This window comes from Hippichthys cyanospilos, chromosome 4 (genome assembly GCF_059441005.1).
Source record: "Hippichthys cyanospilos isolate Australia breed blue-spotted pipefish chromosome 4, RoL_Hcya_1.0, whole genome shotgun sequence".
Taxonomy (NCBI): domain Eukaryota; kingdom Metazoa; phylum Chordata; class Actinopteri; order Syngnathiformes; family Syngnathidae; genus Hippichthys; species Hippichthys cyanospilos.
In genome coordinates, this window is record NC_142372.1 from 3,123,370 (window position 1) to 3,146,754 (window position 23,385).

At 43.5% G+C, this 23,385-nt stretch overlaps 1 protein-coding gene across 3 annotated transcripts in view; it reads left to right on the forward strand.

Moving 5' to 3' along the window:
• Positions 1–23,385, forward strand: part of ankrd11 (ankyrin repeat domain 11) — a 76,169-nt gene that overhangs the window by 48,310 nt on the left and 4,474 nt on the right. For 2 of the 3 annotated variants that reach the window (XM_088412950.1, XM_088412951.1), the window contains exons 3-13: positions 6,415–6,560; positions 8,085–8,217; positions 12,030–12,203; positions 12,744–12,944; positions 13,080–13,222; positions 13,411–13,558; positions 13,634–18,059; positions 19,153–21,808; positions 22,638–22,736; positions 22,824–22,967; positions 23,061–23,153. In XM_088412950.1, coding sequence (XP_088269076.1) covers positions 6,474–6,560; positions 8,085–8,217; positions 12,030–12,203; positions 12,744–12,944; positions 13,080–13,222; positions 13,411–13,558; positions 13,634–18,059; positions 19,153–21,808; positions 22,638–22,736; positions 22,824–22,967; positions 23,061–23,153 — 8,304 coding nt within the window. In that variant the 5' untranslated portion in view covers positions 6,415–6,473. The remainder of the gene's footprint in view (positions 1–6,414; positions 6,561–8,084; positions 8,218–12,029; positions 12,204–12,743; positions 12,945–13,079; positions 13,223–13,410; positions 13,559–13,633; positions 18,060–19,152; positions 21,809–22,637; positions 22,737–22,823; positions 22,968–23,060; positions 23,154–23,385) is intronic. The other variant, XM_088412952.1, reaches the window with a different exon arrangement.

Sequence of the window (23,385 nt, forward strand, 5' to 3'; positions counted from 1 at the left end):
TACATCGGGTAATGTTTGTTTAAAAAAGAAAAAATCGATGGCATTAAACATTCTGTATATTAAAAAAAAAGGCATGTCCACATGTTCTTATTTCAAGCATGCTATGTCACACATGCCAGCACAGGATACTGGTGACAGTGCTCTTCACCCGTAAATGGAACGTGTGACGTCACGCGTGTTGGTGAATAAAAACAACAAAAACCAAGGAGAAATCTATTATTATGATTTATTAAATACAGTGAAACCTCGAGATACACTTGCTTCTGTACAGGTTTGTTTTCTTCATATTACGGAAATTACTGAAGAAATAAAACACTTGAAATCTCAAAATTCCCATTTGAGCTAAACGCAACATGGGATTCGTTGAGGAGAAGTGGACATTGCGCGTTTAGGGAAATTATTATGGGATTGAAGAGCCATATGGTGCATTCAAAGGCAGTCAAATATTATAAACTCATCAAACATAAATTGTCATTGATGCATTAAACATTTAAAAATGTAATAATGATAATAATAGTGAATCATGTCATATTATTGTTGAATAAAAAAACTTTCCCTCAGGTCCCTAGAGTAAACTTGCAAAAAATAAAACCACAAAATTTGAAAATCGCTCCTGAAATTAAGTCAATGGTCACCAAATGTGTATTATATATATATATATATATATATATATATATATATATATAGAGCTAGAGCTGCTTAGGCAAAAAGTGTCATGGAATATTTAAGGTATTTTTTTTGTTTGTTTTTCCAAAAAGTAATGTTAAAAGAAGGCTGAACTCTTCCCTCAAGGGGAGGCCAGTCACGGCTATATGGCACTGTACACTTTGTTTTTCCTTTCCAATAGTTTCTATGCGCAGTGCCTGTATAGGTTTTGTCGTGTGTTGGTGTGTCAGCCTTGGTTTTATTTGTCTGCACTGGTCTACAGTGAAATGAATGGGCCCAGGTCAGGGACAGAGCTGTGCTCTGGTTGCCAGGATACAGCAGCTGAGCCTGGCTGCCTCTATTTGCACACCAAACAGGCGAGCTCTCTGCTGATCTTGTCCCTCTCCAATCTAACCACATCGCGAATGTATTACCGGGCAGAAACGTACATAAATCGTAGGGCTGGGAATCTTTGGACGTCTCGCAATTCGATTTCGATTCGATTCCGATTTCAATTAATTAAAAATGACTCCTGCTTCGATCTTTAAAAGTGCAAAGAACCGTCATACTATGTGGGTCATGTTTGCAAGACAGAATAACAAAGGCGACTGTATTTTTTTTCTTACGTTTATTAAGTTGCCTCTTCCCACAAAAATAGTATGTGACCAAAACTATAAAACCGCTTTTATAATCTAAAATAAGATGAAACCAAAAAAAGAAAAAGTAGAACAAGCTACATTGTCATTTCATAGTACCAAAATATGTGGAAAAACTGTTGCCCAAATAAAAAAAATTGTGATATTTCTCAGTGCATTTATGGCAAACAAGATCTGAAAATGAACTTTTCAAGTGAGCAGCTAAATTAATAGTATGGGGATTAATGTGTTTGTGACTTGTCTGTTTGGATTGCCGCGCTCGTGTGTTTGTGTGTTGTATTAATGCTGTTTATGACAATATTTAACCGATGTCGAGCACTCGTACTCTCACTGTCTGCTCCGCGGTTTTGCAACAGAAATCGTGATCTGCGTCTGTTCATGTGGAAACGTGCTATATGAAATGCTTTAGAGGCTTCAACATGGCACAATGCCTACTGGAAAATGATCGTCTGAAGTGTATTGGATCGTACAATAAGCAACGGGGTTTGTAAGTACACACAATATTAGCAAGCAGGGCACATACGCATGGAGATCAACAAGCCCATCCCTATATGCAGCTGCCGCGCTGCTCAGCTGTCAGTGTGGAAAATTGGAGGTGTGTTGCCGTGTGTACAGTGAATATCACCAGATAGGAGTGGCAAATACTTGGAGCTGGGCATGGGCCATCGTCAGAATGTGACGGGATCATAACCTAAAGCAAAAATATCATGGTATTAAAATCACGGCTCTAAAACAGGTCACTTTATAATATTGTTTGGAAATAAGTCATTTTTCCACAATATGCCGTTTTTTCCGGACTATAAGCCGTACCAGTATATAAGCCGCAAAGCAAAAATATCATGGTATTAAAATCACAGCTCTAAAATTGGTCACTTTGTAATATTGTTTGGAAATAGTAATTTTTCCACAATATACCATATTTTCCGGACTATAAGCCGTACCGGTATATAAGCCGCCGCAGCAAAATCTGAGAAGAAAAAAAAAATATATATATATATATGGATGGATATTTTCAACACTAACAGAATATTGTTAGTTAAATAGCAGTTCAAAATCGAAATCAGTACTTCAATAGCATCTTTTTTTTTTATCTCCTTTTGTTTGACAGATTATTTTAGTGAACATAACACATTGCACATAATTCATAAATACAATCATCATATATACTGTGCACTGTATATAAAATTTACACGTCACAAATTCACCCCAAATTGTATACATTCGCTTATTCAATTTAGACATATAGAATTTTTTATTCATATATTTTTAAAAATGTTTTAGCATAGCCATTGATTAATGTCTTTTCATTTCTATTTCATATTTCTATTCCATTAATTGAAACCTCGAACAGATACACACATTTGCTTGCTGGTGGCTAGCAAAAATAAATAAATCAAAAACAACATATAAGCCGCACTGGACTATAAGCCGCAGGGCTCAAATCAAGCAAATCATTTTTAAAAACAGAAAAAAAGTCCTAATGCTGAATAAAAAATTGAAAACATTTCAAAAATGCTATTCATCAATTAGTCAACTAAAAAAGACAGATAAATCGATTATTAAAACATGCTTTAGTGCACCCATACCAATATGATCAAGCATTAAAGTCAGGTTTTTTGTTTTATGCTTTTAATCTAAATTTGACAATTTAGAGGTCGGCTATCGGATTGTTTATTTATCAGAGCACCCAGACCGCTACTAAAACCTGAGAGAGGTGCATGCTGCAATATGCTGGAGTGCTGGCCTCTCTCTGACCGCAGAGGGAGTGGCTCCAGGAAGATGAGATAATGCAAGTTTGGGGGGGGGAAAGGTGTGTGTGTGTGTGTTTGCGTGGTGCGCATGTGGACAAGAGAAACTATGGAGAAAGCCCGATTGCTTATCTTGCTCGTGTCTTGCCGTTGGTTTCTCTGGTTGTAGCTAACCCCGCGCATATCAGCCACAAGGCATTAAAAATGCATGCGCGACAACATTCAAATACTGTTGCGACCACTTTTTCACATCATTCTCTATGTTAAACAAGTCGTTTATTTCCTGTCTTACGTATCCCCGTGCTGCTGCTGTCATAAGGCGGCGCTGTTATTGTTTTGTCAAATAAATTGTACTTGTCGACCGTTTGATTAGCGTTAAATCCCAAGTCAATCTTTCTAGGACCTGACTCATACCGCAGGAGTTGACTAAGCGCTTAGACAAGTAGTACAACTAATTATTTTGTTTGTCGGCCAGGAACACCGTATTGATTATCAATGGGCATCCTTTGTGTTGTTCAATTACTACCAAACAATGTTAATGTCTCAGGTTTTACAGTGTGTTTTCATAGATGTAACAGATTGTTATAATTGCGGTTGTATTCACCCGGGAGTGCTAACAGTTAGTGTAGCATGTTGCTTAATGCTAATCGTTGCCATTTTCAGCAATAAAAAGGGGAGACGGATTATCAGACAGACCGATTATCTTCGCTATTATCTGATGGCTCATAATAAATGAATAAAGTCTATTAATTTCAGGGAACTATGTATTTCATGTTTAGTGAACTTCATAAGAGATTCGGCAGATCCTGATAATACTGCGCCTTTTTATTTTCATTAAATTATTTGAAAGCAAAGAAGTGAAATTTGACGTGTCTGGTAGCATTTGGTATTGTAATACCATCTAGGGCTACCTCTCGATTTTTTATTTTTTTTTATACATTTGATTATTCTTTTAAATAGTTCATCTACAAATAGGTCAGTTTTTGTTTTGTATAAAAGTGTACCGCAAAATCTTTTTCCCATTTCCTGTTTATTAACAAGTTACCGTAATTCCCCAAATATAAGACACACTTTTTTCCCCACAATAAAGGCCGAAAGTATGGGTGCCTACGGTGTGGCAATCCAAAAATTATATATATACATATTATTATTATTATTTCCGGCACCATTTGCGGAAGATTGATTCGTCAGCCACATAAACCGAGTTTTTACGCACAGATGTGCATCGGATGTATTCTTCACAATAATTACCGTAACGGGGCAGACGTCAGTTTAAAAATATGTCATTAATTGAGGGTGCGCCTTATAATCCAGTGTGCCTTATAGTGCGAAAAATACGGTAATCATAGGGTTAGTTATCATTAAATTATATTACATGGGGGGGTGGCACTTCTCATGTTTCTTATTGCTACGGACAACAGTAAATGCAGCACCTGCAGCACCTCCTGCTGTCCGTAATGAAAAACGGTCTAAATCTTTCACACTGTCCCTTTAATGATATTAACATTCGAAAACATGAAGGATTTCCAAAGATGAGATGTATTCTGTTTTGCAGAAAAGACACAGGAATCAGATAATAATTCCTACTGTGAGGCTGAAATCAGAAGATTTGGACAATTTTAAGTTAAACAATCGCTCCTAAACATGTTAATCAACAATTTTTGATCATTTGATTATCCTTATTTGTCCATTAATTTGGTAATTAATTACTTGCCGATTAATCGATTAAGTTTAACTGTTCTAATGCCATTTCAGCAAGGATTTTGACAGTTGGGGAATCCTGAGGCTTTGCCATAGCTCTTTCCAATTGGGTCTTGCGGAACCAAGTTTAGGTCAAAAGGAAGTCAACAGGACGTGCTCGGATTTGATTTGAGTGTCTGGTCGGTCTCTCTTACCATCTACCAGCAAAAGAGGAGCGGTTAGCGTCTCTTGGTTGCCTGGCTTTCTATTTTGACTTGACGGGGGAGGGGGGGGGGGATATAAATAGCAGTCTTTGAATAGGATAACTGCAGAAGGACGAGAAGGAGGGTGGGGGTTGGCGAGATGGAAGCGGCGCCAGCTAGGATAGGAGTGCCAGTGTCTGTGAACGAGGGAAAAGAAAAAAAAAAAAAGATCCAGCCGTGGTCTCATCTGTTCACTCACTCAGTCATAAGGATGATTATAGTTGAATGCAGTCAAAAGAGAGAGAGAGAAAGAGAGCGAGCGAGTGTGTTATGGAGGAGGGGACTGAAGGGTGAAATGCGTGATTAATTCATGATACTGAGAAGCAGAAGCCCTCTCCTCATGAAAGAAGCTATTGGATAGTAATGTATAGGTTGTTGTCAAACACATGAGAGAGAACACATGTTTGTAGTGTATACACTCACAATTAGAGGCTAGCGATTAATCAACAACTTAAGTAATTGCTGAATTATTTTTGGTAATGGTTTAATTATTTAGAGACGTCAAATTGAAACTAATGCTCAGAATTCCAGCGCCTTAACACTACATGTTCTCAGATTTGTGTATTCGCTCTTGAAAACAGACTGATTTTTGTGTCTTTGGGATTCCTAATAAATAGGGATGGGGGCAAGTATCTCTATGGAGCCGGTATCCGGCCTTGTTTTATGGTATCTGGACTTGTGTGAATGGCCACTCTTGGAACCGTTTTGGTTTGCCATTGTTTTCTTTTGGGGGGGGGGGGGGGGTATTTGTGTATCTGGAGTACTAGTGGTATCGGTACTTGGTATTGTTCTCACGGCCTAAGTCCCTGTATTGGTATTGGCCTGATGATAAAATTGTTATTGAATATCTGTTGAAAGAATACATTTGCAAATATCTGCTTTACAGTGGTACAACATAATCTTAAAAAAAATTAAAGTTTGTGACACTTATGCTAGGGTATGACATACAATAATTTGGACAAATGCTGCATTGAAATGATAAAGAATCTCCCCCATGTTACTTTGGTGTCAGCATTTTTATATATGGGTTTTTTATATGAGTGCCAAACCAAACTGTAAAGTTAAAAGCTTTATAACTTGTTTTGTTCTCTGAAAAGACATATAAATATCTTTGGTATTGAATTTATTGTGTATCTAATGATGTTCATTTATGTCTGTTGACATTGTGAATAGTAGGTATTAAACTCTGTTTTCTTGCTGTGGTTTGAGAGAGGATAAATCAAGAGTATTCGTCGTTGGTCTATGATGCACATCATATTACTTCCACACTTCCAAAGCAGTAGACCTGCTTATCAAATATTTAGATACCTGCGCTAGCAAGTTCTTGATGTACTTGCCAATTGGTGCCTTGTCTGCTATGTTTCTAAATGTGAACCCAGGAGTAGTCCGGTATTAACCTCCCCCTTTTTATCCTCCTTCCAGACGGTTGATGACGATGCAATGGCAGCGTGAATGAAGCTTGGCGTGGCGAGAGCTGAACGATGCCCAAAGGTGGGGGTTCTAAAACCCCCCAGCTGGACCACTTCCCACTCAACACCGACATGGTGGAAAAACAGGGTGGGAAGAAGGTAAGCGTGATCAAATCACAGCTCCACATTCCTGTTTACAAAACGTCTATATTATACATTTCAATTTTTATACGTCTCAATTATACATTTCTATCATCTAGTTCCTGAATTTGAATTTTGGGAGCATGCTTCTGCCTTTTTTGTAGATCTACAGCTTAAATTTATGATTGTATGTACAAGTGTATCTCAAAAGACCACAATTATTAAACGGGTCAAATAGAATATTTTTCTCTGTTCTCTAGCCTGATAATAAAGCTTCGTACCTTGCCACTCTTAATTGAACTCGATCATGAGATAACTTTTGTATGATTCTCTTCATTTTAGTAATATTTCTGTGTGCGAACAAGGATAGACTCGGATGTCGGTTCAGCCCGCTCGCTTCTTTTACTGAAAACAATGCCGTAGCTGCCGTTAGCCGCAACAGGCACTGGCTGCTAACAGTCAACTGAAATCCGCCCGCTTGCTCGTCCCGTTAATCATTTTAAGAATACGGGCAATGTAAAAATGCACATCTGCGCATCAAAACTCAGCTCATGTGGCTGACGGAGCAATCTTCAGACGTTATCGAATTAAAAGAAAAAAAAATCCTTTAAGTTACGGTTCATAGGACGCACTTTTGCCCTTCATGTTTGGAGAAAAAAACTGCATCGTAAATTTGGGGAACAGTAAAGAGATGAGTAATCTGCTGCGGGAATTTACATAGCAGCATCGGCCTCAGAAATACTCGTATCAATTGAGCCCTGTCATGTACACGCAGTTTATTGGAAGCATTTGACTAATTTGACACGTGTGCTCCCGGTGTTTTTGTTGGAGCGGAGGTTTCCCACTATTTTTGATACAAGCAGCAGCAACAAGAGGCAAGGCACGGAGAAGTGCCGCTTATGCAGGCATAGATTTACAACCCTCTGCAAAGGATTGCATCAGACTCTGGCGTGGAGGAGGGGGGGGGGCTGAAACACACAGGGGTGGATGGAAAGCAGAGTAAAACGAAAAAAAAACAGCCAGTGCTGAAGACCACAAGGTGTCATATGAAGGCACATCATGCCAGTCAAAGATTTAAAAATAGAAGTATCTTTAAAGTACACCTAGCATACGGCGGATGTCTTTTAATTGCTCTTTATTTCTTTGCTTTGTGCTCATAATACAGCTTCAAATGTCCTGCATTTGTGTTACTGTGTGTACACTGAGAGCTTGCTCACTGTAGCTGAACAGCGTCGGTCTCTACTGTACCATGACATCATGGTCTTATGACTGGGGCAGGGCAAGGGGGAGGAGTTTAAAGAGCCAGTGCAAAATTGAAAACATGCCCTGTGGTAGAGACAAAAGCATAATTCCCGCAAAGAGGTGATGTGCATGTGCATAGTACACAATCAATCATCGAGTTCCCAAAGAACAAGTCCGCTTGTCCGAGGCTGATCTCTCATGCATCTTAAAATATCCAGTCTTTTTTTTTTTTTTTTTTCCCCACAGCCATACAGCCTCATATTCTGCGGTCATTAACGATCTGATTGATGTCGTTGACAGGAAAAAGTGTTGTCAAATAAGACTCCCAAATTGGATCGCAGTGATGGGGTTAAAGAGATGAAAGAGAAGGCATCGAAAAGAAAACTGCCATTCACAACTGGAGCTAATGGAGACCAGAAGGATTCTGACTCAGGTAAAAGCTCATTTTATTTGATCTTTTTGAGCTCATATTTAATATGGAATTTGCTATCAAATCAGAAAACATCATATTACCCGCGTATTTTTTTTCCCCCACTCAATCGAATAGGAGTCAAAAGTTCTTGCTAATTCTGCTAGCATTTTTCTCCTCTTATTCAAATAGCGGTGACAATTTTCTTGCTAATCCCCAAACTCAATTTGATTGTCTGTTCGGTAATATGATGAACTGCTTACAATGAATCAAGAAACATTTTGTCCCGTGTTTATTTTAGAAAGGCAACGCTCATTCCGACGTGTTGCCTGTTTTGACAAGCGCTCTCATACTTTGGGCCTCGTCGAGTTAAGAGGCCACTAACTATATTTTTCCACTTACCTGGGAGTCTTTGCTAATCCTGGGGAGTGTCTTCTCGTATCTTCCCAATTCGATTGAATTGAAGTGCATGAGGGCAGATTTGCGTAACATACTAGCCTGACCAGGCTTTGCTTTGCTAAGGCTGGGCTTTGTGTTTTCTTTAATTAGAAAAGGAAGGGACTACTGCTTGTGCTTGTTTGACTTTGGGATTTGGAGGGTTCAGGATTTAGTTTGTTAATAATGTTCCAGCTCACAGGCTTTGCTAACTGCCTTCATCATCTGCTTTGGCTGAGTAACTACTTTGCTTTATGTTCTGTAATTACACTTGAACAGCTTTCCATTCCAGCCAAGAACGGAAAATTGCAAGCCTATTTGTGTGACGTTTTCGGTCGAGATCCATATCAATTTGCTCACGCTTTGTAGTTGTAGCTTTTTCAGTGCACGCCCGCCAGGTCGTTGCCATAGTTCAGATATTTTCAGATTTGCTGTTGTTTGCCGATTCTAAAAGAATGCCCGTACGTCCATACGAAAAGTGAGAACAGCTTGACTGCCTTTTAGCTATTTAAAAATGCAATATCAGACGAAAAAATGTTTCCCAAAAGGCCACCACCGAACAAAACAGAGAAACTATCGAGAAATTTTGAAGTGGCCATTCCGGTCTTGTTCTAGCTGCGCCTCAATTGGCATCTGCACATTTACTGCTGTAATCAGAATTTTAGATTTGGTGATTGTTTTTCTTTCTTTTTTTTTCCAACACTCATTTTTAGCTGTCAGAATGTATTTTATAGGCTCTTTGACCTTTTTAAAATGTTTGCCCTACCATGTCACTGTCTGCTGCCTCCAAAATAAATGGAAGCTCTGATATGTCACAGCCATTACCACACCGCATCTCATTGCTTGTCTCATTCGTGATTTGATCTGAGATTCATTATGCACTGGAGATATGGTCGTGTCTGTTCAAAAATCGTTTTTTTTTTTTCCTCTCCACATCTTTTAGGGATGGAGAGCACAAATGTAATTTTTGTCTACTGTTTTTGTTCTATAATTTGTGATTATAATTTGTAAACAACACATTTAAATGCAGTGGTGAAAAGCAACATATTGTACAGAGACAGCGTGTTCCGTTATTGTGACTGTGACCCTTAAACTCCATTGGAGTGTTGACATCCTAGTTCTTAAGGTCACCCCCTTCCAAAGTTGCAGAGCCGTATTCCATTTGCATGTTTTTTTCTCGGTTTTGATGTGGCTATGAGACTCGGCCATGGACCGAAAAATATTTTCAAGTATGTACTGAAGGAAGACGTGAGCTGAGGCAGAGTGACCTTTTTGACAATGCTGATTTGCAGCGCACACGTTGTTCCACTTTGTTTCCGACGGCATCCCGAAGTTCGCCTTTTTGCTTCCGTTCCCGGGCTTTTATAAAACCCGCATTAATATTACTCGCCACCGGGCTCCACATATACGTGTGCTCAGTACGTGCCCCTTATTGAGTGCAAAGCATTGAAAAAAACATCCTGTTAGCCATTTCCTGTCTTCTGCCTTGACTTCCTGTTTTCACAATTTGAGTTCCCCAAGCAAATCATTGTCTAACTCTCAAGTGCCACGGTTGGACCTATGTGGTCAAGCTGGTTAGGGCGGTTCTTCGTGTCAGGAAGTGTTAACCTAGCCCAGCCAGTGTTTGCGTTGGCTTGAGTTTTGTCTCCCATAGTAAAAGTGTACCTGTGCAACCACTTAACCGCCGAGCAACCAATCAAATCCAAATAAACATCGCAAAGTGTTAGAATGCAATTTTCAAATCATTTATTCGCCATTGTTCAAATTTGACAGTGGAAATGACAAACTGTTAAAATAGAATATAGTTACCGTGTAGTTTGAAAAACGTCATTGTTATTTCATGATCATTTGTTGTGCTATTCTTGATTCAAGTCATGAGATTTATCTTTCATTCCAGTGCCTCAAACCATTAGATATGATTTCCTCTGTTTTTGTGCATTCAAGTAATTTCAGCGGGCTAGCCGTCTTGTAAACATACTCGGAAAGCGCTAGCGTAGCACTTTCTCTGTTGGGCTGCTCCCGAAACATGTTTTGACTGCTTCTGTGGTTCCCCCGTTCAAGTCTTGGCAGAAGAAATGTGTGGAAATGGCGACTGCTTTGGAGAGTTTATCAAAGGGAGGGGGGGGGACAGATGTTTCTAAAAGTTCATCAGATTTGAAATTGTCACTGGAGCATGTCCCACTTCTTAAAAGAAAGAAATACTGGTTTAATCAATTCAGTGTTTATGGCCACAGGCAGTATCGCTGTGTTGCAACAAGAAAAGTTATAGGAAAATCAGGCACAGACAAGTCCAACGTGCAGATATGCATGTTTGATTGTGAAAATGTTTCTGACTTTGCGGCGGGATCGCATTTCTCTTTGTTATGTTTTGTATGTGAGCCAACGTTACGCTCATCCCGAGTAGCTGGAGTCCTTTCCAAGGGTCATGAAATGGTATGTCGCTGCTGAAAATAATTGCTGGGTGTGCCGTTGTAGAGCAGCTGCTTTTGTCCCATAGCAGAGTCTCCATTCAGACTGGCAGGCAGGCAGGCAGGCAGGCAGGCAGGCATGTGGTGACCTTGGCAAGGCTGCGTCCAATTGAATGTACACCAACTATATTTCGTAATAGCTGCGGTTGTGCCAAGTCACACCCTTTTCCTGACTTCTACTGATTGGCTTGAAAACATAAACACAAGGCTTGATAGCCAGCTGAGGCCTCCCTTTCTAAGGGGCAAATTGGACCTAAACACTGTTCGGCTCCTAATATTTGTCAAAAAGATGTTTTGTTTTGTTTTGTTTTTAATAATATTAGGTTATAACATGGAGTATTGGAATGTTTCTGTTTTCATCTTTGCTCTGTTATAGGTATAAAATGTTATGCAAATAAACTCATAACAGAATTAACAGCATCGTTATACACAATAAAGGCATTCTATTCTATTCTGTTCTATTGTCACAATGTGTCCAAATGAATCTTAACCAATGAGTAAAATCCCTGAAAACCTAGTGCACTAGAAGTGACCATTCTTTTTTTTTTTTTTTATGCATGCATGCCCCCCACCAAATTTACTTAATTACCAATACAGCAAGTGAAAAAAATGGTTTGGTTCTGTAACCAATGCACATGGCATTTGTGCCGCCAACTTTTTCAGTCACTTTTTATCGGCTATTAACTGCATTGATTTTCTGCATCCAGTAGTTTAATAAACACCTTTTTTTTTTTGGTTTTCCGCATCACTGTACTACTATACTTACAAAGACAGAACGATAATTTGCAATGAAAGTAGTGCCTTAAATTTTGCCGGTGCAACAGGAGAGGGTTTCATTTCTACTCACATGTTCCTTCACATTTCTGCTCCCGTGGGTCTTTATTAGGCACTAATATTAAAAATAGTTCTCCTTTTCCCCCCCTCTTACCACAGAAAAACCAGGTCCAGAGCGGAAGCGCATTAAAAAGGAGCCCACAAACACCCGGAAGGCCGGCTTGCCGTTCGGAATGGGGATGCCGGGCATCCGGGCAGGGTACCCCCTCTCTGAGCGGCAGCAGGTGGCCCTGCTCATGCAAATGACTGCTGAGGAGTCCGTAAACAGTCCAGGTGCGTGTTTATCATGGAGACCACGTCTTCTGTTGCCCACTGGGAAAGAGGGATAAGGAGGTGTGGCGAGTAGGATAATACAGAAAGGGACGACATCCAGCTTCATTAGTGAGCGCTGTTAGGCGGTGACTTGTCAACCATCAGTGTAAGATTTCTCTGCTTGGTCACATATTATTCACTGTTAGTATTCAAAGGAAGCTCATTTGAATTACAGTTTGTGAAGGATCTACACAATGCAGATGTTATTGTGAATTTATATGTCCAAATGCATGGACATGACTGTTTAAAATATATTTTGCATGATTCATTCATGTGTTATAACGCCAGTCCACTCTTTTTAATGTTGTGAAATAAGCTCAAGCCGGAGCAATGCACTGCCATTTTTTTGTGTGATAATGCCCCCCTCTGGCCAAGAGACGAACAGCAGTATTGCGCTGAACAGAAAAAAAAAAATCTTTTTATCACCCTCCAAACTCGACATCTGTACACAAGTAATCTATATAAGGAATGGAATATATATTTTTTTTTCATTATCAACAGACACCACACCAAAGCACCAGTCGCAGTCCAGTCTAGGTCAGAAGGGAACGCCAAACTCTGCATCTAAAACCAAAGATAAAGTAAATAAAAGAAATGAGAGAGGAGAGACTCGGCTGCACAGGGCAGCAATTCGTGGTGAGGTACGCCGCATTAAGGAGCTCATCAGCGAGGGAGCTGATGTGAATGTAAAAGACTTTGCAGGTGAGAGACTTTTTCATAGTCGTTTTTTCTTCTTGAGCCTGAACACTAAATACAATTATGCTAATGTCATCTTCTCGTCTAAGAAAGTGGCTTTTTGCACATTCCCTCACAAATACTTTTTACTATTACTCGAAGGCTGGACTGCATTGCATGAAGCATGCAACAGGGGATATTACGATGTGGCCAAGCAGCTGCTGGCAGCGGGAGCGGAGGTCAACACCAAGGGCCTGGATGATGACACCCCTCTCCATGACGCATCCAATAATGGACATTTTAAGGTGACTTTTATTTTGATGTAAATTTACTAAAGCTCATATCGCATCACAAATAAACAAGAGCTAATGTTGTTTGCCAACACGTTGGCATTTGAGCATATTGAAGGTTTTGTCACAAAAACCATCCCAAGAAGGCCCCCAAGCCGCCCCCCCCCCTTTTTTTTTATTTATTCATTTGTTTATTATTTCAGGTGGTGAAACTACTCTTACGGTATGGGGGGGACCCACGTCAAAGCAACCGAAGAGGTGAAACGCCTTTGAATGTTGCCAACTCTCCAACTATGCTGAATCTGCTGCTGGGGAAAGGCACATACACCTCAAGTGAAGAAAGTTCGTCGGGTGCGTAGTGTAATTTGAACGTCAATGAAGTGCATTGAGATTATTTGCGTTTTAATTTCGCCTTTCGCCACGCAGAATCTTCAGAAGAGGAGGACGCTCCCTCATGCGCCCCATCCAGCTCTGTTGATGGCAATAACACAGACTCGGAGTTTGAGAAGGGCTTGAAGTTGAAAGGGAAAACATTAGACCCTCCTAAATCTGCCGTCACGCCCGTCAAAGATGAGTACGAATTTGACGAAGATGACGAGGAGGAGCGAGTCCCCCCCGTGGATGATAAGCACCTCTTGAAAAAAGACTTCCGGAAGGACACAGTCAGCAAGGCCAACAGTTTCATCTCCATACCCAAGATGGAGGTCAAAACCTATTCCAAAAGCAACTCGCTCACACCAAAGAAAGCCGTCAGGCGGATCATCTCGGACAGTAACAGTTCGGATGAGGATGACAGGGCGCTGTGTTTCACACCGGCACCTACGCCGCGACAGCAGGCCCTTCAAACAAACGCCAAGGCAAGAGACTCTGGAAATCTCAGTTCCAAGCAACAGAAAGATAAAAATAAAGTCAAAAAGAAGAGGAAGAAGGAGAGTAAAAACAACGTGGGCAAGGAAGTCCGGTTTGGCAAGGTCAACGACAAATTCTGTACGTCGGACTCCGATTGTGAGGACATGGAGAGCGAGGACGACAAAGGGTCAAACAGCATCAAGGATTCCTCTCTGGCCGCCAAAGAATCGGCCGGCTTCAATTCGTCCTCTTCCTTACATACAAACTTGAACTCTCAGAAACAAGCGCCATCATTAGCGGAACAGCACCCGAAGCAGTGGAGGACAGATGGCTGGAAGACCGTGTCATCGCCGACGTGGTCGGATGTGAGTTCTCTGTCTGATTCTGTGAGGACGCGACTGTCCAGTGAGTCAGACTACTCCTCTGCCGAGTCCAGTGTGGAATCAATCAAACAAGTTAAGAGGAAAGGTCAAGAGAACAAAAAGAAGAATAACAACATACACAATAACACGATGGACAAGAAAAACTCCGACATCTACAAAAATGCCAACGCGGATAGCACGGCGTCCAAAACGGACGTCGACGGTAAAGTGCTCAAGAAGCATAAGGTGAAACACAAGCACAAAAGCAAAGAAAAGGACAAGGCTCCGAGTCTTGTGCTCAATCAAGACATGAATGAAAAATTTGTAAAAAGCTATTCGTTTGATTTTGACGATTCGAGGCAGAAGTCCATAACCGTGGAGTCCGAATCGCCGGCGGAAGGCAAAATCAAGTTATCGAAACATGAAAAAGACCATTCAAAAAAGGAAGAAAGGCTCTCTAAGGGCAAGTCTGAAGAAAAGGACTGGTCGTCGTGCAAAGACTTGCATAGAACGGCGGAAAAGGAAAAAAATAAGAAAACCAAGGACTCGGCCAAGGACAAAACAAACAAGGAGGAGCGAGAGAAGCCTGTCAAATCAGACAAGGATCGAAATATCAAGGACAAACCCAAAGAGGATAAACAAAAAAACCACAAGGAGGAGAAGAAGAAAAAGTCCAAGGAGAAATCCAGAGCCGATCGCAAAAGTGAGCAGAAAGAGGAAAAGCATCTCAAGGTTGATAAGGAGAAACCCGCCAAGGAGGAGAAATGTAAAAAAGACAAAGCTCTAAAGGAAGAGCCCGAGTATGAAAGCTACGATGTCAACAACCGCTTCCTCAACCTGGAGGACACAAAGCTCAGTGCCTCTGACGACCATCACGACAGGTGGGGCTCCGAGATGTCCTCCGACTCGTCCCTCTACGGAGACGACAGCTGGGACGCTCCCGTCAAAGAGTACAAAGAATACAAAGCCAATAATTCAGTGAAACTTATCGTCGAAACGGTAAAGGAAGAGACCAGGAGAAAAGACAAAGTCAAAGACAAGAAATCCGATCATACCGAGAAAAGACCGGAGAAGGACGCCGCGTCGAAAAAGAAAGACAAAGACTGTTCCGAAAAGACCAACGAAAAGAAAAAGGACTGGTCGGAAAAGCAGAAAATCAACTCCAGTCACGCCGTCGAAAAAGAAAAGAAGCGAAAAGAGTCCGCCGAGTTAGGCAAGGACAAAAAAGACAAAGACTCTCTGGACAACAGCCGAGATCGAAAAGACTCCTACGACTTTATGAAGGAGAGAAAAGACGCAAAAATCAAGCAAGAGTCCATTCGAGAAGAATACGGCAATGACGCCTTCTTCAAAGACATGGATGCCATCAGTAAATCGTGTGACATTCGGGAAAGAAACCATTCTGGTAAGGAGAAAGAAAAGAAATTTGAGGGAACGGAGAAACGGGAGAAAACAAAGGCCGAGAAGCACAAAGAGAAAATTAAAGACAGAGGCGCCGACCAGGAGAAGGACAAGAGTGACAAAATCTCCGCAGAAAAAGCCGCTAAGGAAAAGGAAATTGATCGGGCGAGCAAAGACAAGAAGGAGGGCGCAAAAGACAAACACAAGGAGTCTCACGGCAAAGACAAAGACCGAAAGATGTCATCGGAGCAGACCAAGGACAAGAAAGAAAAGGCCTCCCAGGACAAACATACCGACAGAGAGAAGGATTTCTTGGAGGCGAAGAAAGAGGAAAGAAAGCCGGAGAAAATCCGGGAGAAAACCTGGTACAAGATAGCCGACATTTTCACCGACGAAAGCGACGACGAGGACAGCTATAACGGGGCCGTTTCTCACGTTTCCGACTCCATCAGAAAAGACTCCACGCCCGATCGGGACGACCTGGATCACTTTCCCTCGGACAAAGCCAGGAAAATGTCGTCAGAGACAAAGCACGGTGCCGAGAAGTCCAAAGACAAAGACCATAAGGAGAAGAAGAAAGACAAGGCCGCGTTTGACACGGGGAAGGAGCGGAAGGGCTCCCTCGAAAAACACAACAAAGACAAGAAAGAATCCGTCGACGTCAAACATAAGGAAAGGAAAGAGAGAATGTCCCTGGACTCAAACCAAGAGAAGAAAAATAAGCAGAAACTCTTGGACAAAAGGGACAATGAGGACAAAACCAAAAACAAATATAAAGACAAGACGGATAATCCCAAGGACAGGAAACCGTCAAAAGGCAGCGGCGAAAACGAAAAGTCCCTCCTGGAAAAATTGGAAGAAGAAGCCATGAACGACTACAAGGACGACTCCAACGACAAGAACAGTGACATTTCCTCGGACAGTTTCGCTGACAGAGGTCATGACCCCATCCTGACAAGTTACTACGACTCTCTCAGCCTTACAGATATGTCTGACGACAGGAGGGACTCCCTCTCCATATCCACGCCCCAGGATAAGTTCCGGGAGAAGGAAAGACATCGACATTCCTCCTCCTCGTCTTCCAAGAAAAGCCACGACAAAGACAAAGAAAAGGTCAAGAAGGACAAAGGGGACAAACGCGACAAAACCGAAGAGATCCGAGACATGTACGGTCGCAGGGAAAGCTTACCTTTTGAGAAGGAGCCCATGCCGCTTGAGGCGGATCCTTACACGTTCCCATACGGCACGAAAGGAGACGGCGAAGACGATTTTGACAAGACGTTGGAATTTGAGAAAGAAATGTCCAAAAAAGACAAAGCCACCGCTGTCATCGGCGATAGAAGCAAGGACAAAAAGAAAAAGGAAAAACATAAAGAGAAGATAAAGGAGGAAAGGAACAAACACCTGGACGGATTTGGAACGTCGAAGCACTCCAAAGACGACGTGAAGTCGGGATTGAAAGACAGCCCTCAGGTGACCATTTTGAAAGACAGATTCAAAGAAGACAGCCCCAAATTCGATCCGAAAAAGGAAAGGAATCGAGACGCGTTGGAGAAGGACAGCAGGTTAGATCACGCCAAGTCAAAAACTAAAGATGAGAACGAAAGGCTCAACCAGTCCAAAGACACGGGACGGAAAGACACCCGTCCGCGTGAAAAACTCCTGGTGGACGGAGATTATCAAATGACCAGTTTTGGCCAAATGCTGAGTCTGAAAGATCAAGAAAATGAAGAACGTCACAAAAGACACAAAGAACGGATGAAGCAGATGGAGAAACTCAGACCCAAATCGGGAGACCCGAAAGTTAAGGACAAAGCCAAGTCCACTGAAGAAGTCAGGAAGAACCGCGGCGAGCTCTCCTCAAAGAAATCCAGCAGCTTGGAGTCCGGTCTCAAGGAGAAGAAGCTCAAGGACGTGGGCCTGCCAGCTCAGATGATGTCCCCGAGTAGGAAGTTCCAACCGCCCGTGGACAATCACAGCTCAAAAGACTGGCTGCCGGGCCATCAAACAAAAGAGAACCTGCCGGCTTCGCCCAGGTCCGAACATAACAGGCCGACCGGCGTCCCCACGCCGACGTCTGTCATCTCCTGCCCCAGCTATGAGGAAGTGATGCAGACTCCGCGGACTCCGTCCTGTAGCGCGGAAGATTACCCCGACATTATGCTCGACGGGCTGGATTGCCAGAACTCCTCGGCGATGACCATGTCTATGAACGCGTGTTCGCCATCCTTCTTTGAAAGGTATGTTGCCGCTTTAATTCACTCGTTTATGGATATTGACATCGAACGTCGTTTTAACGAGTGGAGGAGTGGCAAAAAAAAAAAACAAGATTCTCCTTCACCGCGGTTCTGATTCGATATAAGATGTCCCCGAATCAGTTTTATTGGTTGAAAACAATTCTAACCTTTTCCTAGCTGAGTCAGCGTAGCGACGCTGCACTGGCATTGAGAAGACCTAACGCCAACGGTGCAGTGCTTTTATTTTGAAGTTGGCCTTTGCAGTTGTGGTTGCTACCAGCTAGCTTTACTCCTTGCATCTTTACCAACATCAACAAGGCGCCACTTGAAAAAATATATATTAAATTGATAATTAAGGGCGCTAATAAACCGCTAGTCAACTAAGCTAGCATTGTACGATGTGGCACAAGCGTGTCTAGCATTATCCGCTAAGTGGTGCATTTACATGCCGTCTGACATTTCAAACTCAGACGGAAAAAAACGGGCGCCAATAAACCGCTAGTCAACTAAGCTAGCATTGTACGATGTGGCACAAGCGTGTCTAGCATTATCCGCTAAGTGGTGCATTTACATGCCGTCTGACATTTCAAACTCAGACGGAAAAAAAAATGTCCATCTGTGCTTCAGGCATTAATAACTATAACTAATATTTATACAATATATGGTTCATCAATCTATAAAAAACTGACAAGAATGATGGGGGTTAAATTATTTTGACATTTTTACTTTAGGATCCACCTAGTCACCGCTTTCAATACCTAATTAAATAAGGCTTCCGTCTACCATTATATGTTTGTTTTTTTTATTAATCAAATGTTTTTCTGAAAAAGGAACTTTCCTTACGATTCAAAACTGAATTCATACAAAACGACACTTGAATGTGCCCAGTCGTCATTTCGTCTTACAAATAAGACTAGAGCAGACTTTGATGATTTGAATTGAAAATCGATTCTGGATCCAACTGTAGAACCAAAAATCAGATTGGGATCGGATCATGAGAAAAATTCTCAGCCCTATTAAGGCCGTGATTGAGTTCATGCTTTTATCTGCTCTTACCCTTGACTTTTTTCTTACACGTCTCCGTGTTGTCCACCAGCAGGTACTCCCAAGGCTTTCAGGAAGGCACATGCCCTACACCGGCGAAGAACCTCCAGCTGCCTCTCATCAGCCGTTCCGCCTCCTCTGACGTTCGCAGGCCTCTAGAAGACGAGTTCAAAATCGAGGCGGACAAGTTCCTCCGACATCATAGCGATCCGTCGGCTGAATTTGACCCGACTGCCGGTTCACAGATCCTAGAAGAAAAATCGGCACCTGCGGATAGACTCGAGAGCTCGCCCTCGCCTTACTTCTCTCCGATGCGGTTGCTGTCTCCCCGGCAGGAGCCGAGTCATCCGACGTCGGAACTGGCGACGCCAACTCTCCCGTGCGCAGAGAGCACGGAGCATCTTTCTGATAGCGTTTACGCCAGTTACTTGCCAAAGCCGTCAACGCCGGTTCACAGACCGGATCCGCAGGAGCCCTGCTTTGACATCGCTGCCCCGCCAACGCCAGCTCCTGCAGCACTGCCTCCGCTTGACATTGATGACATATCAGAACCTCACCACAGCGAGCCCAACTTGGTCCTCTCAGATCTCCCTTCGGTCATAGAAGAAAGAGAGGAGGAAGAGGAAGAAGAGGAGGATGAGGGCGAAGACCTCGATCTGGACGAAAGAACGGAAGCCGATCATTGTGCCGTGCACGAGACGCAGCAAACGCAGGAAGCCTCTTCCTTCCCTGCTCAGGTTGAGGACCCTTTGAGAAAGAGTTGGCACGTGGAGTCGCCAGATCGACAAGAACCGGAGGTCCACCGTTTCACCCCGCCGCATCAAGAAGCCAACCATGGGGAAAACTGCTACGATCACAGCATGGCTTGGAACCATGACGTGGACATGAAATCTCCCCATCGGTCGTACGGGGAGATCGAAGCCGCCGTCTCCAAAATCACCAGTCCCTATTCTCATTCGGACAATGACCTTCAGCATTTGTCCGGACACCCGTCTGTAACTCCTCCGTACGCCACCTGGAATAGGTGGCACAAGGAAGAAGACCCGGAGGATTTTGATGAGCAGAAGGAGGCTGTTGCCGACATTCCCTCTCTGGAGAGACCCGATACCGCTCTGGATGAGGAACCCGGCTACTTAAATACGTCCTCGTCCTCCACGAGACTGGAGTCCTTTTTCCAGGACTGCAACAAATCGAATCTCGAGATGACCCACCAGATGGACGCGGAGACGGCGCGCGACGAGCCGGCCGGCAGGCAGAGCGCGCACACCTTCTGCCCTCCCGCTGACGGACACCTGACTCCGGCCGTTGCTCCCGAGCCGGTCGTGCCCTGGGCGGATCCGTTCTCAACCGATGCCGATGAGCTGGATGACCTCGGACCGTTCTCCTTGCCTGACCTGCCGCTCCCAGAAAAGCCCGAAGAGGCCGAGCATCGAGACGCCGAGTTTCCCGACCTCAACAAGAGCGTTCAGTCTCACATCAGACATGCGATTATGGGCGTTGACGAGCCCGACTTAATGGAGGTAGACCATTCGGGTCTTGTGGAGAATGCGTGCCCCGCTCAAGACCAAAGGCTGGGGGAACCCACCGGGCAAGACTTAGTTGTACCGTCATCCCATAACAGCTTTCAGCAGGAGTTGGAGGCGGAGCCTCAGAGCGTTCCAGTCAGCAGCCCTTTGGCTTTTACGCAACAGAGCATCATGTTGGAAAGTAAAATGCCGTACGGAGGCTCGGACGAGCCCGATCAAGATACGTTGTACTCGTCGGCGAAACCCGAGCCCGGCCAGCTTCATCACCTCCAGATTCACCACATGCCTGAGTCTTTGCAGTTACCGCAGGACACGGTTCCAGCTGACAAGTCGGAGGAGAGATCGGAGGACACGCCGGAGCCGCCGACGGAATCTTTGTCGCCGGACCCCGTTCCTCACCTCCCGCCGGCCGTTAGCCCTCCCGTTTCGCTGGAGCATCCCGAGACTCAAGAGACGACGCCCAAGCCGGCCCAGGCGCCCCAGAGCACGGTGTCCGCGGAGCTCCCCAAAAAGGTGGAGGAAATCCCCCAGAGGATGACTCGAAACCGGGCCAAGAACCATCTCTCCTCCGCGGTTTCTCCGAGCATAACGTCTTCTTCCCTGTCTGTGACCATTAGCCCGGTGGTGACCATTAACGCCATTCCCACGAGAACCCCGACCCCCAATTCGGTCCTGGCCTTCTCGGCCTTAAAGAAAGACAAAGACTCCTTGCTCGGCATCTCCTCGTCTCCATCCAATTCCACGCTGGCCCTCTCCGTACCAAGTTCTTTGAGCGGCACGCCGACGGTGGTACTGAGCAAAACAAGTAAAGGCCGCCCGCTCCCGGTGGAGGACGAGGACTCGCAGACGCAGCATCCGCGCAAGAGGAAGTTTGCGCGTTCCGCCGGCCAGCAGTTTCAAGTGCAGCTGGTCAACACGGCCATGCAGCAAACCCGGGAGATGATCCAGCAGACCTTGGCCGTGGTGGTCAACGCCATCAAGTTGGACGACATCGAGCCTTACCACAGCGATCGTTCCAACCCTTATTTCGAGTATCTGCAGATCAGGAAGAAGATTGAGGAAAAGAGGAAAATCTTGTGCTACATCACCCCGCAAGCCCCGCAGTGCTATGCCGAGTATGTGACCTACACCGGCTCCTATCTTCTGGATGGGAAGCCTCTCAGCAAGCTTCATATCCCAGTGGTGAGTTGATAATGGCACAACTTCACCCTTTCTGTCCCGTTTGTACCGACTAAACGTTTTTCTCTTGACTGGCAATCTCGTATACGTTTGAAATCTAAAAAAAATGTTGACGACAGCCTTTTTATTTTTCCCCATAATCCCACTGGCAATTGTTATTGCACCGACCGTTTTCGAAATGTCAAAGACTTTTGAAATTAGTATTTTTTTTTCATAATGCCACGGTTTTTCCCACAATGCCACACGGTATGCGCATGAACAACTCAATACCTCGTCGGATTAAAAAACGTTTTTAGTAGGGCTGGGCGGGTACCGATTTGGGTTTTGTTGGCTGGTGGCAGGAAAAAATGCCGATAATTCATGAATAAAATAGCATAGGTCAATTATATGCAGGTTTTCACTATTCACTACTATTAATACAACAGCAAAAAATAAAAAATCTATTCACAGGATGCATTGCGTGGTGGAGTAATTAGTACGTTTATTTTTTGATTGGGTGTTATAGTTATCACATTTATGCTTAGTTGCACACTTTTTTTTTTTACTGTGACTTAAGGTTGTGTGTAAAAAATTGACTTCCAGGTCAATGGAACAGCCTTATTTTTAGCATGTAACCTGCAAGTACGTTCAAAGATATTTGCGACATACTTTCATTCTTCTATTTGCAAGTCTTTTTGAAGTTATTGGCGAGTACACGTGAACGCAGTTGGAAAATGATTACTTCCGTACATTGGATAAGACTTCCACACTTTGAATGCCAACCTTACTTGAATCGGTCGCGGCGCGCCGAAGTCAATTTTGTTGTCATTTGATGGTTTTCGTGGTTGAACAGATCGCCCCGCCCCCATCGCTGTCGGAGCCTTTGAAAGAGCTCTTCAGACAACAGGAGGCAGTGAGAGGAAAGCTCCGCTTGCAGCACAGCATCGAACGGGTAAGGAAACCCAAGATCTCGTCTCCGGAATTATGTTGGCTGCTCAAAGCCTGTCCTGAATTCAGCTTCCGTGTTTTATGTCTACAGGAGAAGCTCATTGTCTCCTGCGAGCAGGAAGTGTTGCGAGTCCACTGCAGGGCCGCAAGGACCATAGCCAATCAGGCGGTGCCGTTCAGCGCCTGCACGATGCTTTTGGACTCGGAAGTATATAACATGCCATCAGAGAGCCAGGTAGGAAGGATTTGGATTCATGTATACATTTGACTGTGAAAGATTTTTTTTTTTTTTTTTTAAATAACATCTCCTTGTGCCTGACTTGGCCAGGGTGACGAGAACAAATCGGTGAGAGATCGCTTCAACGCACGACAGTTCATCTCCTGGATTCAGGATGTGGATGACAAATATGACCGCATGAAGGTAAAAATCGAGTGATTGGACGTTACTTGTACGACGCTACCTTGACTTCCGGTTCGGAAGCGTTCATTCGTTGTTATTTTGAGTGGATATAACTACTCAGTATTTATCTACTTTCAAAATTGCCCCTGCTTAACCGTTGTGTAGTATTTTCACCAATTTTTGGGTCATCTACTGCCACATCATTCGTGCAGCGTTTTAGTCAAATGATGACCAACTTTTTACTCCTGGTAAT